The following is a 19,064-nucleotide window of genomic DNA, read 5'->3' on the forward strand; positions in this document are numbered from 1 at the left end:
AGAGTTAAGTTGATGAATTTTTATGCACATGAGTACATTTATGAACATTATTACAAAAATCTTTGATTCATTATATGGGAGAAATAATGATCAGTAGTGTAAATAAATATGCTTTCCATTCTGTTGAGAGGAAAATTCAGAGAGCAGCCACATGATTCATCTTACTAAAATGTTTGGTGAAACATTTTGGACTGTTTTAGAATCTATGTAGCATGAATGATTGAAGACACAGTCATCACTTCCTGGCTTATTGAAAACACTTCATCATAAAAGAGGCATTAAGCATACTTATGTAAATAGCAATTAAATTAACCTTTCATCATTTGTCCTTCTACATGCTGATTGTGACTCAATATCAAGTTTGAGCAATGCAAGTTATATTTTAACTTCTTGGCTAATTCCTTCTTAGATAAAAGCATAAGTAGTGAGAGAATTGGAAGCACTTTAAACAGAAGGACTTTGAATCTCCAGGATGCCTGTGAAGTGGATGTCTGCACTGCTGCTCCTGCAGATGACTTGCTACTTCAGATCTGGGAGCTGTGGGAAGGTGTTGGTATGGCCATTGGAATACAGTCATTGGATGAATCTGAAGATAATTCTGGATGAACTTGTACAACGTGGCCATGAAGTGACAGTTCTGAGACCTTCGTCTTCTGTCTTTTTTGATGAAAAAAGAGCATCTGGTTTTAAATATGAGACATTTCCTTCAACTATCAATAATGACAAAGTAGAAAAGTTTTTTGGTGAATGGGTCAATGGGTGGATATATGATGTTCCAAAAGGTTCATGTTGGAGATATTACCCATCGTTTAACATACTATTTGGGAGATATTCGGATTATATTTTAAACCTTTGTAGAGAAGTAGTTACAAACAAACAATTTATGGCAAAACTACAGGAATCTAGGTTTGATGTTGTTTTTTCAGATGCTATTGGTCCCTGTGGTGAGCTGATAGCTGAGGTACTCCATATACCCTTTATGTATAGTCTTCGCTATGCTGGTGGCTACGGAATAGAAAAGTTTAGTGCGGGACTTTCATTCCCTCCCTCTTATGTGCCTATAATTATGTCAAAGTTAGGAGGTCAAATGTCGTTCATGGAGAGAGTAGAAAATATGATATGTTTGTTATATTTTGACTTTTTCTTTGAGTCATTTCCTGCTAAGGATTGGGATCCATTTTTCAGCGAAATTTTAGGTAAGTTGTATTTTTCATCATAAGGGTGAGGGCCTAAATATCATTGCTCTGAAAAGTAATCTTGGGCACAAATATGTCTTTCATGCTGACATGGTTAACTGAAATATAATATTGTGTAACAATCTCACTACAGCATCATTTCCAAACCTTCATTTTAAAGAATACTGAAGTTTGAACCCAAATATATTTGTTCTGTATTGTTGGCAGTCATGGTCTCCTGGTTTAAATAAGTTAAGTCCCAATGAAGCAAGAGCAAAAATGCCTATTCTCAAACTTTCTGAGAACATTCCAGATAGTATTTGTAAATATTTCTAAAAAGAAATACATATCATTACACTGCTAATCCAAATGAAAAGTAGAGACAGATGCAAGAAATTCTACCAGACATAAACCTCATAATTCTCTTAGAAAACCAAGAGTCAAGGAATAGCCTGTTTGTTGTAGAAACTAACATGATTTCTGCAAAAGTTGTGTCCATAATTATTCTGGAATATTTTGACTCTAGATATAGAGTGTTCTTTTATATTTGCATGTGTTTTCTGAAGCTTCAAAGAAGAACAAGGTACATAGCAGTACATAGGGGCTTTATGGCTTCTACAATGAACAGAACTGCTAAATCTCCGAGGTGGCAATAGCATTTCATCTTAGCTCACCTTTAACATACATATATTTTCTAAACCACAGATAAATTACACTTTAATTGCATTTATGAAAAACTTTTTTTTTTTTTAAATTTATTTATTTATTAAGGATTTCTGCCTCGTCCCCACAACCGCTTCCCATTTCCCTCCCCCTCCCCCGATCAATTCCCCCTCCCTCATCTGCTCGAAGAGCAATCAGGGTTCCCTGACCTGTGGGAAGCCCAAGGACTGCCCACCTCTATCCAGGTCTCGTAAGGTGAGCATCCAAACTGCCTAGGCTCCCACAAAGCCAGTACGTGCAGTAGGATCAAAAACCCACTGCAATTGTTCTTGAATTCTCAGTATTCCTCATTGTCCGCTATGTTCAGCTAGTCCGGATTTATCCCATGTTTTTTCAGACCTAGGCCAGCTGGCCTTGGTGAGATCCCAATAGAACATCCCCATTGTCTTAGTGTGTGGGTGCACCCCTCGTGGTCCTGAGTTCCTTGCTCGTGCTCCGTCTCCTTTTGCTCCTGATTTGGACCTTGAGATTTCTGTCCGGTGCTCCCGTGTGGGTCTCTGTCTCTGTCTCCTTTCATCGCCTGATGAAGGTTAATATTCCTGAGGATGCCTATGTGTTTGTCTTTGGATTCACCTTCTTATTTAGCTTCTCTAGGAACATGAATTATAAGCTCAATGTCCTTTATTTATGGCTAGAAACCAAATATGAGTGAGTACATCCCATGTTCCTCTTTTTGGGTCTGGCTTACCTCACTCAGGATAGTGTTTTCTATTTCCATCCATTTGTATGCAAAATTCAAGAAGTCCTTGTTTTTTACTGCTGAGTAATACTCTAATATGTATATATTCCATACTTTCTTCATCCATTCTTCCGTTGAAGGGCATCTAGGTTGTTTCCAGGTTCTGGCTATTACAAACAATGCTGCCATGAACATAGTTGAGCATATACTTTTGTTGTATGATAGGGCCTCTCTTGGGTATATTCCCAAGAGTGGTATTGCTGGATCCAGGGGTAGGTTGATCCCGAATTTCCTGAGAAACCGAAACACTGCTTTCCAGAGTGGTTGCACAAGTTTGCATTCCCACCAGCAATGGGTGAGTGTACCCCTTTCTCCACAACCTCTCCAGCAAAGGCTATCATTGGTGTTTTTTATTTTCGCCATTCTGACAGGTGTAAGGTGGTATCTTAAAGTTGTCTTGATTTGCATTTCCCTGATCGCTAAGGAAGTTGAGCATGACCTTAAGTGTCTTTTGGCCATTTGAAGTTCTTCTGTTGAGAATTCTCTGTTCAGATCAGTGCCCCACTTTATAATTGGGTTGATTAGCCTTTTACGGTCTAGTTTCTTGAGTTCTTTATATATTTTGGAGATCAAACCTTTGTCAGTAGCAGGGTTGGTGAAGATCTTCTCCCAGTCAGTGGGTTGTCTTTTTGTCTTAGTGACAGTGTCCTTTGCTTTACAGAAGCTTCTCAGCCTCAGGGAGTCCCATTTATTCAATGATGCCCTTAGTGTCTGTGCTGCTGGGGTTATACATAGGAAGTGGTCTCCTGTGCCCATGTGCTGTAGAGTACTTCCCACTTTCTCTTCTATCAGGTTCAGTGTGTTCGGACTGATATTGAGGTCTTTAATCCATTTGGATTTGAGTTTTGTGCATGGTGATAGATATGGATCTATTTTCATTCTTCTACAGATTGACATCCAGTTTTGCCAGCACCATTTGTTGAAGATGCTCTCTTTTTTCCATTGTATACTTTTAGCTCCTTTATCGAAGATCAGGTGTTCATAGGTTTGTGGGTTAATGTCAGGGTCTTCTATTCGATTCCATTGGTCGACTTCTCTGTTTTTATGCCAATACCAAGCTGTTTTCAATACTGTAGCTCTGTAATAGAGTTTGAAGTCAGGGATGGTAATGCCTCCAGACAATCCTTTATTGTATAAGATTGTTTTGGCTATCCTGGGTTTTTTGTTTTTCCATATAAAGTTGATTATTGTCTTCTCCAGATCTGTGAAGAATTTTGATGGGATTTTGATGGGGATTGCATTGAATCTATAGATTGCTTTTGGTAGAATTGCCATTTTTACTATGTTGATCCTCCCAATCCAAGAGCAAGGGAGGTCTTTCCATTTTCTGGTGTCTTCTTCAATTTCTTTCTTCAAAGACTTATAGTTCTTGTCAAGTAGATCTTTCACTTCCTTGGTCAGGGTTACCCCAAGGTATTTTATGCTATTTGTGGCTATCGTGAAAGGTGATGCTTCTCTGATTTCCCTCTCTGCTTCCTTATCCTTAGTGTATAGGAAGGCAACTGATTTTTTGGAGTTGATCTTGTATCCTGCCACATTACTAAAGCTGTTTATCAGCTGTAGGAGTTCTTTGGTAGAATTTTTGGGGTCGCTTATGTACACTATCATATCATCTGCAAATAACGAAAGCTTAACTTCTTCCTTTCCAATACGAATCCCCTTGATCTCCTTATGTTGTCTTATTGCTATTGCTAGAATTTCAAGCACTATATTGAAGAGGTATGGAGAGAGTGGACATCCTTGTCGTGTTCCTGATTTAAGTGGGATGGCTTTGAGTTTTTCTCCGTTTAATTTAATGTTAGCTGTTGGCTTGCTGTAAATAGCTTTTATTATATTTAGGTAGGACCCTTGTATCCCTATTCTCTCCAAGACCTTTATCATAAAGGGGTGTTGAATTTTGTCGAATGCTTTTTCAGCATCTAGTGAAATGATCATATGGTTTTTTTCTTTCAGTTTATTTATATGGTGGATTACATTGATAGATTTGCGTATGTTGAACCAGCCCTGCATCTCTGGGATGAAGCCTACTTGATCATAATGGATAATTTTTCTTATGTGTTCTTGGATTCGGTTTGCCAGTATTTTATTGAAAATTTTTGCGTCGATGTTCATGAGTGAGATCGGTCTGTAATTCTCTTTCTTGGTTGGGTCTTTTTGTGGTTTTGGTATCAGGGTAACTGTAGCTTCATAAAAGGAATTTGGCAATGACTCTTCTGATTCTATATTGTGAAATACATTAAGGAGTATAGGTATTAGTTCTTCTTGGAAGTTCTGGTAGAATTCTGCATTGAAACCATCTGGTCCTGGGCTTTTTTTCGAAGGGAGATTTTTGATAACCATTTCTAATTCTTCGCGAGAAACCGGTCTATTTAGATCATTCACCTGGTCTTGGTTTAGCTTTGGTATGTGGTACTTATTTAAAAAAATGTCCATTTCTTTTGTATTTTCCAGTTTTGTGGCATACAGGCTTTTGTAGTAAGATCTAATGATTCTCTGAATTTCCTCTGTGTCTGTGGTTATGTCCCCCTTTTCATTTCTGATCTTATTTATTTGCGTGTTCTCTCTCTGTCGTTTAATTAGTTTGGATAGGGGTTTGTCGATCTTGTTGATTTTCTCCAAGAACCAGCTTTTTGTTTCATTGATTCTTTGGACTGTTTTCTGTGTTTCTATTTTGTTGATTTCAGCCCTCAGTTTTATTATTTCCAGTCTTCTACTTCTCCTGGGCGCGTCTGCTTCTTTTTTTTCTAGAGCTTTCAGGTGTGTTGTTAAGTCCCCAATGTATGCATTCTCCGTTTTCTTTAAGTGGGCACTTAGTGCTATGAACTTTCCTCTTAGCACTGCTTTCATTGTGTCCCATAGGTTTGAGTATGTTGTCCCTTTATTTTCATTAAATTCAAGGAAGACTTTAATTTCTTTCTTGATTTCTTCCTTGACCCAGGTGTGGTTCAGTAGTTGACTGTTCAGTTTCCATGAGTTTGTCGGTTTTTTGGGGGCAGCGTGGTTGTTGCCTTCTAATTTTAATCCGTGATGATCTGATAAGACACAGGTGGACACTGATATTTTTTTGTATCTGTGGAGGTTTCCTTTGTTTCCGAGTATGTGGTCAATTTTTGAGAAGGTTCCATGAGCTGCAGAGAAGAAGGTATATTCTTTCCTATTTGGGTGGAATGTTCTATAGATGTCTGTTAAGTCCATTTGCTTCATTACCTCCAATAATTCTCTTAATTCTCTATTAGGTTTCTGTCTGATTGACCTGTCCCTTGGAGAGAGAGGTGTGTTGAAGTCTCCTACTACTAGTGTGTGTGGTTTGATGTCTGCCTTGAGTTCTAGTAATATTTCTTTTACATAAGTAGGTGCTTTTATATTGGGGGCGTATATATTCAGGATTGAGACCTCCTCCTGATGAATTGTTCCTGTTATGAGTATAAAGTGACCGTCTCGGTCTCTTCTGATTGATTTTAGTTTGAAGTCAGTTTTGTTAGAAATTAGTATGGCCACACCTGCTTTTTTCTTAGGACCATTTGCTTGAAACACCTTTTCCCAACCCTTTACTCTGAGTAGGTGCCTGTCTTTGTGGTTGAGATGTGTTTCTTGCAAACAGCAGAATGTTGGATCCTGTTTTCGTATCCAATCTTTTAGCCTGTGCCTTTTTATAGGTGAATTGAGCCCATTAATATTAAGTGATATTAATGACCAGTGGTTGTTTACTCCGGTTATTCTTATTGCTTTTGGTAGTAGAGATTGTAAAAATATGGAACGCTTCACGAATTTGCGTGTCATCCTTGCGCAGGGGCCATGCTAATCTTCTCTGTATCGTTCCAATTTTAGTATATGTGCTGCCGAAGCGAGCACCATTTATGAAAAACTTAATGTATTTGTTTCATGAATGTCTGCTTTGCTTCTTTGAGTAATTTTATTCCAATATTTTCAGACAATATTACTTTATTCATGTGACAACACTTTCATGATCATTGTACTCTTCCACCCACAACTCTCATTTGTCCGTTTAGGAAGACCTACTACTATGGTTGACACAATGAAGAAAGCAGAAATGTGGTTCATTCGCTCCTACTGGGATTTAGAGTTTCCTCGCCCAACCTTACCAAACATTGAGTTTGTTGGAGGACTGCACTGCAAACCCGCCAAAACCTTGCCTAAGGTAAATTTTTCTTTTAGTTTAGCTTTGTGTGATTTTACTTCATTTCAGTAAAAAATGGTTCTGCTTCATTTTTTTAGTTTTATTCCAGTGAATAAAATGTGGAGAAAAAAGAAAATCTTGCCAAAATATGCTCAAGGTTAAAGTAGTCACAAACCTATGCATTTCTTTTATTTATAGACTAACAGGAGAACCTTGAGGAAACATCATAATTCAATGCTATAATAAGGGATGCTTATTCATGCAAAATTTGTCAAGTGACTAACATACAGCTGAATAAGTTCTGTTTTGTTTTGATTTTGAACTAAATAAATATTGTAGTGTGTGTGTGTGTGTGTGTGTGTGTGTGTGTGTATATAGTAAAATTTATAAGCATACCACACATGTAGAGTATTGCTGCATTCATTATTACCACTGAATAAGATCTTGACTTGCAGAGAAACAACAAACAGAAATTTCTGCCTGAACCAAATCCATACTAAAAGATATATTATATTCCCTTAATAAAAACTGAATGAAATATATTTAATAGAAGCAACTATAATCTAAAGAGACTATTGAATCAAATTAATAAAACATATCTTAAAGTCATTGATTTAAAGCAAAAACCTGAGATGTAAAAGAGAGATCAAGGAATAAGGCTAAGATGATATAAGAAGATAAGCAGCTAGAATTGCAGGTGTTCCTTAGCAAGAAGGTATAGACAGCAGGAATTTAGACAAACTGATCATTTAAACTCACCAATAGAAAAGTGGTTAAACTATTAATTATGTCACTAAGAACACAGAGAAAAGGAATAAACTGAGGAGAGTTAATATCATATTTCCTTTGACATTAAAAAAAATCACCTCCAAGAAGCAGCCCCTGAGTTAGATGGCACAGGTGCAAGACTGGAAAGAACTTATGGGAGGCTGGTGTTTGATGTTACAGTCTAGATAACAAAAGGGTGAGGTTTGGGCTGACGAGGGAGGGGGAACTGATTGGGGGAGGGGGAGGGAAATGGGAAGCGGTGGTGGGGAAGAGACAGAAATCTTTAATAAATAAATAAATTTTTAAAAAAAGGGTGAGGTTAGAATAAATTACTCATAAATTTCAACATATCTAATCATAGTTAAGCAGCACAAAGATCATATGAAGTTCAGGAGAAAGATTGAAACCAGGGGAACCAAGTATCTCAGGTTCTTAGTGGCTAAAGCCAAGTTAATGCTGAGAATTTCTTTCACTGGTAATTTTATTATTACTGTGACAGTGAGACAACATTGTGGCCAGAACAAGCTACAATGCTCAATGATTTATATTGGTCATAGACTCAGCAGTTTCAGAGCTTGGCTCTGTTGGTGCCTGTCCTAGGGTAAGGCAGACTCTATTGGGGCAAAATGTGGGGAAGTAGCTGTCTATACCATAAAGGAAGATTTATTTGAACTATCCCAAACACCAGAAAAAATATATCTCATAGGTCATTAAACTACACTTCTTCAAGTTTCCAGAACTCCCTAAAAGGTACCATGACCAACAGTCAAGGACTTATCAGTGATCCACCCAGAGGACATTTGCTTTGTATGTATGATGATTTACTGAAACTAGTATTCTTTTATATTTAAAGAAGCTGAAGATTCATCTTGCTAAATAAAAATGAAAATTTTAGCACATTCCTATACCATACATATTTATGAAAGTAAATGTATACATTTTGGAAAGAGGATGAAGAAAATGTAAACCTAAAATGTATAATGCCAAGATTCTTCAACAGTATTGTAGCTTGAAGCAGAAGACCATTCCTCAATATTGTGAAGGTTTGGCTTCCATGATATTTACAGAAAAACTCAAGCTCAACATTTCCCTGCTTTCAGTCCATAAATTAATATGTTCCTCACTTGATATCTCAAAGTTTTGTAGCTTAGAGTATTAAGGGGGTAATTTACTCTATTGACATGAAGTTTTTTCTTTAATTGTTGTCATTACACACACACACACACACACACACACACATGTGCATACACACACAGGTATACTGACAAATATATAATATATAATGTTCAAGTCTATTGAGTACTGCTCATATGCACACATTTTAAGGGGCTGATCTCTTGGATATGGATAACAAGTTTGGCATTCATCCTTTGAGAAGTTGTGTCATGTTTTTCTGTCTTATGCCCGACTACCGGAGACCACTAAAGCTTCATTGGGGAACAGAGGTCCTGGCATCACAGCTGCCTCCCAGGATAACCACAGAAAAAAATATATATGCACATGAACACCTGATTATCCTTACCACTTGCTTATGAAAACAGTAATTAGATCTAATTATTCATTCATTCTGCCATTATATCTGTTATGAAATGAACTTCACAGTTTTAAAATAGTTATAGAGAATAAGCTTTCTTTGATCCCATATAATATGATAGCCAAAGAATTTGTGGGTTTTTATATCACTACCAACCACATAATATTAAGTTTTTTTCATTTGTTTTTAATTTGTGTGATGTATGTGTGTGCATATAAACTACAATATGTGCACGTGGGGAAAGAGACATCATGGCTTATGAATGAATGTTTGAGGCAAGTTCCATGAATCTGTTCTTTTCTTACAGCATGTGGATTACAGGGGTCAAATTCAGGTTATCAGGCTTGGTAACAGGAATCCTCCCAACCGAACCATATCACTGATCACTGAAATAATTTTAAATGGCTAACAACACCCAACAATGGTTTTGAATCATTTAGACTACACCCAATGATTTTCCATAATCAAAAGCTGATTCCATATGTCTGTAGGTTTCGCACATTTTGTACAGTACTTGAGGGATTCCTCAATTTCCATGATGAGAAACGGACAGTGTTCTTAGTATCTCAACAAAGGAAAGATGGCAATAAAAACAAGGTGTAACAATGCAATGGTCATAATTGGTTATAGCAACTGTTGTTATTACATTTTGAAAACAGGACTTTTAACCTACGTTATATATTATGAAGGTTGTCTTATTCTGTATTAACATTTCTGTATTTATTCTGGAAAGAGTGTTCAGGAAAAAAAGAGAAGAGTAGACTAAATGCCTGATAATTTCAGTTTCATCCCATAGCAATAAGCACAAATGGTGGAAGGGGAAAACTTCTAAACATTGCTTCTTGTCTTCTGCCCTTCTTATGGTTACTGTTACACACACACACCAAATAAAAATAAATGATAAAATTCTTATTTTTATCTTCCATAATTGTGTGCTTTTCCATCAGTTATGAACTGCTCCTGTGGCTTCTTTCCTTAAAAAAATGAATCAAAAGTCTATAAAATATATTAAGTGTCTTAGCATTATTTGTATATGAATACTACATAGATTTGTATCTAAACTATATATACAAAGTAAAATCAGTTAGTGTAATCAATGTGTATCATAGTTTTATAGGCAATAAAAACACCTTCTTCACACATGGCTTCAAAAAATAATTATATAAATTGCATATGTAAATATTACATTTTAATTGTCTTACCAGAATGAAACCCTACATCAAGAAGAATGAAAGGCTTATACTAAGTAACATATATAGATATATGTGTGTGTCACAGTAATAGAATGTTATATAATAATGGCCTTATTTACATTAAATGACTACTCATAGGAAGTTTAAATGGAAACGAAGAAAGAGGAAAATCACATTTTCTCTAGATTAATAAATGAATGTAAATAAGAATTACAACTTTTTAAGCCTCTCATAAGATGTACAGGATGCATCTTAAAATTTTTCAGAAGGTTTTACTTGGTATATTTGTTGCTCAAAGATATAAATATACATAGTGCAGATCCCCATGAGTACAGGGTGATTAAGACGGCAATGATTGTCTTATGTGTGCTTGATCATTGGCACTTATCGTTCCTATAAAGTTTCATTTTTTTCCTATTTTAGTAGCAATTTGAATAGCATTTCTGCTATCGATTTTCAATAATAAAATTATTTCTGTATCCACAGGAAATGGAAGAGTTTGCACAGAGCTCTGGGGAACATGGTATTGTGGTGTTTTCTCTGGGATCAATGATCAGAAACACAACAAAAGAAAGGGCCAATGCAATTGCATCAGCTCTTGCACAGATTCCACAAAAGGTAAAATCCCCATGGGAGGCAATTATCTACTTAGTTTACTAAAGTCTGGAAAGGGGTGACACTGGAAGGTCCCTTTATGTAAAATCAAGTATTATGATTGCCCTTAGTCAGTTTAGAAACAAAGATAAAGATAGCAGGTTCTACAGAATGTGTTTTGATGACAATAACAGTGACATAAACATCGTGATCAGTGATGTTTGAGTGCAATCTAAACTTCTCTAGTCTGATGATACTGGGAGCAAAACTACACAAGAATAACAAAATTCTCAGTTGTCGCTTAAACCTTTATCTTGAGCCTTGTTTGAATCTAGACATTCAGGGAAAATGAGAGTTTATTTTAAATCTTTGTTAGCAGATATAGAAAAAATGTCTGTAGTATAGCATTAATAGTTTGCCAGACCTGCAGTAGCATAGAGACTTCCCAGGTTTCCCTCTCCTCTTCATGAGAATGCTGAATTAGGGTTGCTAAGTTACCACTCAGAAGACTTCTCAGAGGAAGGAAGAAGAGAGTTCACCATCTCAGTGCTTTTGTACCATGTTCATTCAGAAAAAAGAAAGGAAGAATCGGCCATTCTAGAATCTGCCAAACCTAAAACAGGGTGATGTAAATGAGAGGGTGGAATGGTCCCTTTCCTTCTGGTGAACCACACACAGTCAAACATTGTCTATGGCACTTTGTCTCTAACCCAGAAGAGTAAAGTGTGTTTCATTTAGAAAGAAATGGGAACTAAGAGATAATCCAGTAGAAATAGGATTGATACCAGGAAAGGTTCAGCTGACTCTCTTCATAAGGTATATGAACATAATTTACCACATCTGAACTTCAATTTGGAGTGTGTAGGGACTAGATTTTAGTTTCCTATCCCATCAATCTCCCTGTAATAACTCATGCTGGTTTTCCCTGAGATCCTGAAGAAATGTTTAAATTTATTGTGGCAAACAGATATTGAACATGTAGCTGAAGCTCACATTTTTAGTGGGCTACATAAACACATACATTCCGTGAGATTATGGCCAGGATGGAATTGATTGATAACTCATTCTCTGATTATCGGTGGCGGTGCCTTTTCCAAAGAACCAGTAAACAGAGCAAATTGTAAATATGGAATATTTTGGTGAAAATAAATAATGAATAACAAAAAATAAGTGTCAAACTCTATTAAGATAACATAGGACAAATGAATATAAGTAAGATCTGTGGTTGTGTTAAAATGGCGTAAAACTATGAATGGAAAATTAGAAGAATTATAGTAAATACACAAAAAGTTTAATCATTTTTTCTTGCAGATGATTTATGAACATATAAACTTTTCTTAAATATATTCCTGTTTCATTAACTCTCTCATGTGTGCACATTGAAAATCATGATGACATTAGACCTGATTAAATGTAAAGAGAAACATAGATGGTGTTCCATACTCTCCTTCATGTTTTGATAGTTCTTAATGTCTAATGTCTCTTTATCTGGTTTCCATACCAGAAATAAAAATGACATTTAGCTAAGCACTGTCTAATTTCTAAAATATTATATTTTCAGTTTTAAAATCTGATATAAATTATTGTCTAACCTCTAACAGGTGTTTTGGAGATATGAAGGTATAGAACCAGATACCTTAGGTCCCAATACCAGGATTTTCAAGTGGATCCCCCAGAATGACCTTCTAGGTGAGATTCTGGGAAGTAAGCGATGAAATGTGAGTCACAAGCTGAAATGCGATAGGAAGCAAACTGATTCATTTTAGAAAAATCAAAAATAAAACCAATTTTAAATATGTTTTGCTTGAAAGAGATTGAAATGTGAGCTGGCAATGTATTTTTGTATTCCAGGAAAAAAGTGTGCATTGTAAAAGAAGCTGTCTCTCACAGGGAGCATTCTTTACTTACCTTGGCTTTTACAAATTCAATTTTATACCTGTTACTTTTACTAAAACAGGAACTTTTCAAAAATGACTAAGAAACATTAATGATCAATAACAATATTGCATATCACAAAAAGATCACACTGATTATCATGCAACAGTACCACACTCTATTTTGTTTTGTCGAGACTGGGTTTCTCTGTAGCTTTGGAGCCAGTCCTGGAAGTAGTTCTTGTAGACCAGGCTGGCCCCGAACTCACATGGATCTTCCTGCCCCTGCCTCCTGAGTGCTGGGATGAAGGTGTGCACCACCACTGCACAGGTACAATACAGCACTCTGACTGCCATTGTTGTCCTGGTACAATATAATACTCTGGTTGCCATAGTTGTCCTGAATGCCCTAAAAAGCATTGTGTCAGACTTAGTACATGTGTTGGTTATCATTTTCCTTTGTGAAATACATAATTTTTGAGGAAATCATAAGTAAGTACTATATTATCATCATTTTCTGCTGTCTTTCTCCTTTTGACCTCTACCATATCACCATCCCACTATGTCCAATTTTTGATGCTTGCTATATACACATGTTTAGGGCTGACAATGGAGGATTGGACAATAGATTAGAGAAGTCATACTGGAGAAACCTGGCACTGCCATCTTGACAGCCATTGACTGTCCACAGTTTTCCACATAGGAATAGGACTTTGTGAAATCTTCCCATCTATGATGACAGGTCAACTTGTGCTGTCAGGTGAGATTTCATGGATGCAATATTTCTAATATATATATGTCCCTTGACTCTTATGATCTTCTGACATCTTTTCCAAAATGTTTCTATAGCCTTTGATTTAGAAGTTGTGCTGCTCTAAGTGTACTTATTGGTCTTGGGCATCCAAAGATCATTTATTCTCTTCCTTTTTCACCAGCTGTGGATCTCTGCAACATTCTCCACTTGCTGTAACGGAAGATTTTTTGATGACTTGTGAGAGCTACAGTTACCTGTAGTTATAAGGTTAAATGCTAATAATGTACTTAGAAATTATACTTGTTTGAATAGTTGACTGGCTTTTCAGCACCACACATGAATTTCTTACCACTGAGTTGGTCTCAAATCCAAGTAGACCTGGATTTATCTTGTTTATTCCTAAAATAAAAGTGCCACCATTTTGCTATTATGGATATCTTGCCATGCCAGTCATTGTTATAAGTCATAGGTCTGATAGCTAATATAACTATTGATTACATTTCTGCCTAGAGATCTTATGTAGCCTCTTCCAATACTATGAAAGTCCTCAGAGAAGAAGTTTCCAAATCAATTGCTTCTCAATTGCTCCAGCTCTTATGTCTGGAGTGTATGATGTCTTCAGAGATCTTATCTTTAAGTTCTTGGAAGCAATTAAGGACAATGGCTAGAGTGTTCTTTGAAAAGAGTCAAGGACACCCCATCCTCACCAAACCAACAAGGAAAAGTGAAGTCTTCCATTCCTTGCACTGGATATTTTGGCAAAATTCTTCCAAACCCCTGGACACACATCCCCTTTTTGTCTAAATAAGACAGAACTAAACCAAATACAACTATATACAATAATAACAAATAATAAATATAACAAACAATATTATTATGTATGTACTAATAAGCAAGCCTGTATGACAGTGTTTCCGTAGAGATTCCTCAAGTGCCTTTGGTAGCACTTATTACACTGAGGAAGAGGGTAATGGGAAAAAAAGAAGCAAGAAAGAAATGGATGGCACTAACATATGATCCCTGTAAGTTGATTAGTTATAACAAACAAATGGTGTTCTGAGACATTCAATTTCTTTCATCCAGTATGTACTCTACGTGTTCAATTGAAAACCCCTTCTCATTGTCCCAGTGTCATCACATGCCACATCTGTCATTCATCCATCACTCAAATAATTCTCCTGTAAATCCTAGCATCACCTTTAAAAGAAGACAGAAGGTGCAGCTCTCTCAGTTACACAACTTTGGACTTGGATGATTCTTGTGATTCTTGCTGTGAGACCTAAAGCAATTTAAGTAACTTAATTTAATTTTTACTTTTTTTGATAATAGAATTTTCTTTTTTATTGAGCTCTACATTTTTCTCTGCTCCCCTCCCTGTCTGTACCCTCCTCCCTTCAAACCTCCACCAAGGTCTCCAACTGTCAATTTACTCAGAAGATCTTGTGTTTTTCTACTTTCTACTTCCCATGTAGATTAGATCTATGTAAGTCTCTCTTAATGTCCTCATTGTTGGCTAAATTCTCTGGGATTGTGGTTTGTAGGCTGGTTTTCTTTGCTTTAAATTTAATAACCAACTATGAGTGAGTATATGTGATAATTGTTTTTCTGTGTCTGGGTTACCTCACTCAAAATAATGCTTTCTAGCTCCATCCATTTTCCTGCAAATTATTTTTTTATGCTGTGTAGTATTCCATTGTGCAAATGTACCACATTTTCCTATTCCATTCTTCAGTCGAGGGGCATTTACGTTGTTTCCAGGTTCTCGCTATGACAAACAGTGCTGCTAAGAACGTATTTGAGCACATGTCCTTGTGGCACGATTGAGCATCCTTTGTATATATACCCAAAACTTGTATTTTTCAATATTAAAAATACCCTGACCCATTGATCACTTGATTACAGATTTTTACTTATATCTAAGAACTCTAATTAGTACATTTTCTGTTGCTCTTCTGATCCTAGGTCATCCAAAAACTAAAGTTTTTGTAACTCATGGTGGAGCCAATGGCATTTATGAGTCACTTCATCATGGGGTCCCCATGGTTGGCATCCCTATGTTTGCAGAACAATATGATAACATTGCTCACATGGTGGCCAAAGGAGCAGCTGCTTCAGTAGATTTTCATACAATGACAAGTTCAAATTTGCTTAATGCCCTGAAAGACGTCATTAACAATCCATCGTGAGTATATACATATATTTATTTATTTGTGTTGTATTGGAACCCAGACCTTTACACATGCATGCTGAGCAAGTATTCTATCAGTGAGCTTTGTCACTAGCCTATTTATTAGGAATAATTTCTTACTAGAGTTCCAGAGAGCAGCAATTAACATAGACAAAGAAATAATGATAAGTACAAAGAGCTGCATTAGACAGTGAGGGAATGTCAATGTGTTTCCTCATTATTTTTGTTTTAGACAATGTCTGAGTTTAACTTGACATCCTCCTCTTTCATCATACAAAGCTGTAGAATAGAAAGCATGTGCCAACACCCAAGACCAAAGTACTTTGGAGCTGTTTTAATAAAATAAAAATTATCATGGGTTTAATTTTAGAGTAAATACAGTTTTGTTCAAACTGTTGATTGATAGTTGAAATTGTAGTTTAGTGAAGGAAATGAGCATGGCCAACATTTTTTCTTTTACTTTAAAAAAAAAATCACCTAAAAATGGCTTTCCTTAAACCAGTAAGATAAAAATTAATCTCTGCTTCCAATTATATTGAATCTTACAAATTTGTGTGTGGCAATATTTTGATCCATAGGTGATACATTTTGAAAGCTTATGGCACAGAGAGAATTAGTCTTCAGTAAACTGTACAACATCCTTATTACAGGTCTCATCTCCTGCATAGCAACTATATTACTACTTCTGCCTTTGTCTGAAAAGCTCTTCTCTCTGCATTTCTGGCTGGAATTCTTCAGTATATTATAATAATACGAAGAGGAGTTGTCTCTATTGTTGTTGGTACTCGGTTATGATTAAGCATGCTAAACTGTACACTTGATAATAAATGTCTGCAGTTAGATTCCTTTCCCATATATCTTTGTCTGTAATCATATCACCACTAGAATCAAGTATAACTTCAATGCTTTGGGGTAAAATATTGAGTAGTCTCAACAGTAAACACACACACACACACACACACACACACATAAACGAAAAACATGAACAGCAATTGCCAAAATTTACTCTAATTCTTGTTTACAGTAAGAATAATACACAGTATTCCAAGAGTCAAGAGAATCATACATAGATCTAATCTACATAGGAAGTAGAAAAAGACAAGATCTCCTTAGTAAAATGGGAACATGTGGAACTTAGGGGAGAGTTGAAGAGGAGGGAAGAAGCAGGAAGCAGAGCAGAGAAAAATGTAAAGCTCAATAAAAATCAATTAAAAACAATTTCACCTCTATAGAGAAATTTTCATTTTATTATTTCCATTTAACAGTTTAAAAACTAGAAGGAGAAATTTATTAAAAGACTAAGAATCCACTAAAAGAACAATCACTGCACACCTACATTTATAACTTATAAGCACTAATAAGTGGTCAATACAAATTCCTCATTAAACCCAACTCCGTAACAGCTTTGCCCAGATATGGACCACAGTGAAAATGACACATCGTTGTGCATTTCCAAATTGTTCTACTGTTCTTTACCAGCTACACTAGAAATTGCTTCCTTAATTACTCGTGTTTCAAGACCTCAAAGGCTAGCTCCTTTTGACTTTGTTTATTTTGCTTTGGGGTGCTAATTGATTCTGATCTCTTTCTTATAAATATCTGTCTTTTCCTAGCATTTCTTATATATTTAAATCCTGTGTGTTGAAGAAGTTCTAGATGATACATTATTTAAGAAGATCTTTACTGTGATAAACACACAATTTTCCTTATATTTTTATGTGATCATCGTTATGATACACATAAATTTATACACATGTTTCTTCTTTCTGTAAATTAATACGCAATGTATTTTCCTTTAGCTATAAAAAGAATGTGATGTATTTATCAACCATTCACCATGACCAGCCCATGAAGCCCCTGGATAGAGCTGTCTTTTGGGTTGAGTTTGTCATGCGCCACAAAGGGGCCAAGCACCTGAAGCCTCTTGCCTTTAACCTCACCTGGTACCAGTATTACTCTCTGGATGTGATTGGATTCCTCCTGGCCTGTGTGGCAGCTATGATTTTCCTCACTATAAAATGTTGCTTGTTTGTTTACCGATTCTTTGTAAAGAAGCAAAAGAATAAAAAGGAATAGGACTCTTTAAGAAAGAAGACAAGACTATTTCATTCAATTCTAGCACAGTGTATCAAGTGTTTTAAAAGATATACGATACTTGATTTTCTATATATTTTCCTTCTTAAAAATTAACCTTTTTAAATATTGATTTCCTGATATAATTAATTTTGTACTGATTTATGGATGTAATCATCCCAAGAACAATGATAACTACTGAAATACCATCTTGTTTATGGGAGAAAAACAGGAAGCCTGAAGTTTCTTTTTTGTTTTTTGTTTTTTTTTTTTTTTTGTTTTGTTTTGTTTTGTTTTTTGGTTTTTTGAGACAGGGTTTCTCTGTAGCTTTGGAGATTGTCCTGGAACTCCCTTTGTAGACCAGGCTGGCCTCGAACTCACAGAGATCCGCCTGCCTCTGCCTTTCAAGTGCTGGGATTAAAGGCGTGCGCCACCACTGCCCGGCATAAGCCTGAAGTTTCTATTGTGAATTTTTTTAGAGAGATCATCTTTAAAATCAAATGAACTATCACTGTCTGTCAAAAAAATGACAAGGCAGATTTTATTCAAAAACCAAAGTAGAGGAAAGATAATTGAGAATACAATGAACACAACTGTACATGAAAAGGTTGAACACATTTTTTATAGAAGCAAATATGAAGGGCAGCAGGATATTTCAGGTTATAGGGGCATGGGCTGCACAAGCCAGAGTACTCAAGTTCAAACCCCAGAACTGATAGATTGTGAAAGGAGAGAATCAACATCACAGACTTGTCCTGTGCCTACAACCTGTGACTCTGCACCCACAAACACTTATGTACACACAACATACACACTCATATACACTCATACACCACCACCACCCTCAACAACAACAACAATAATAACAAATACAAAGTGAAGTTTAAAGCACACTAAAATATGTGGGGGGGGGGGGGATAAAGAAATAGAGTAAGTGGAGAACTACAAAAGTAGATGGTAAAATTGCTTAAATTGCCTGGCAAGAAGGAAAAACAATGTACAATTCACAGTTTCACAGAAATACAGATGCATGCACACAAATGTCAGAAGGAAAATCACCTTTAAAGACAGAATACAACTGAAATCCAGAATTATTTGCTCTAGGTACATTGTTAACCAAGTCGTATGTCCTACATGAGCATAGAAATATATCTTTCTTAAATGCAAAATACTTTGCAGAGAATTTTTGTCACTTATTACTCCAACTCGAGATTTTTCCTAACACACTTCCCTCAGCTCTTCACAGTTGATGGTTTCTGGCCGGGGTGTAGGGAAGGACGCAGTTACCTTAAAGGCTTCATTCACCATGCC

General features: G+C 36.1%; 1 protein-coding gene and 1 non-coding gene across 2 annotated transcripts; one reads left to right on the forward strand and one right to left on the reverse strand.

Moving 5' to 3' along the window:
• Positions 1–463: 463 nt before the first annotated feature.
• Positions 464–17,977, forward strand: LOC121460818 (UDP-glucuronosyltransferase 2B7-like). Its single transcript, XM_041671456.1, has 6 exons — positions 464–1,196; positions 6,648–6,796; positions 10,757–10,888; positions 12,466–12,553; positions 15,455–15,674; positions 17,480–17,977. Exons 1-6 carry the CDS (start codon positions 473–475, stop codon positions 17,754–17,756), a joined length of 1,590 nt encoding a protein of 529 aa, XP_041527390.1. The 5' UTR covers positions 464–472; the 3' UTR covers positions 17,757–17,977.
• On the reverse strand, positions 6,383–6,489 carry LOC121460979. Its single transcript, XR_005976127.1, has one exon. It is a non-coding gene; the product is annotated as a U6 spliceosomal RNA (small nuclear RNA).
• Positions 17,978–19,064: the final 1,087 nt, after the last annotated feature.

The sequence above is a fragment of the Microtus oregoni genome, unplaced genomic scaffold (genome assembly GCF_018167655.1).
Source record: "Microtus oregoni isolate MIOR12 unplaced genomic scaffold, Mior012 000021F_ref0000039, whole genome shotgun sequence".
Taxonomy (NCBI): domain Eukaryota; kingdom Metazoa; phylum Chordata; class Mammalia; order Rodentia; family Cricetidae; genus Microtus; species Microtus oregoni.

Bases quoted from the DNA above. Each gene is read 5' to 3' on its own strand.
- LOC121460818 (XM_041671456.1), top strand. From the start codon at position 473: ATGCCTGTGAAGTGGATGTCTGCACTGCTGCTCCTGCAGATGACTTGC. The intron at 1,197-6,647 runs GTAAGTTGTATT...TTGTCCGTTTAG, and splicing joins ATTTTTCAGCGAAATTTTAG to GAAGACCTACTACTATGGTT. The intron at 6,797-10,756 runs GTAAATTTTTCT...CTGTATCCACAG, and splicing joins CCGCCAAAACCTTGCCTAAG to GAAATGGAAGAGTTTGCACA.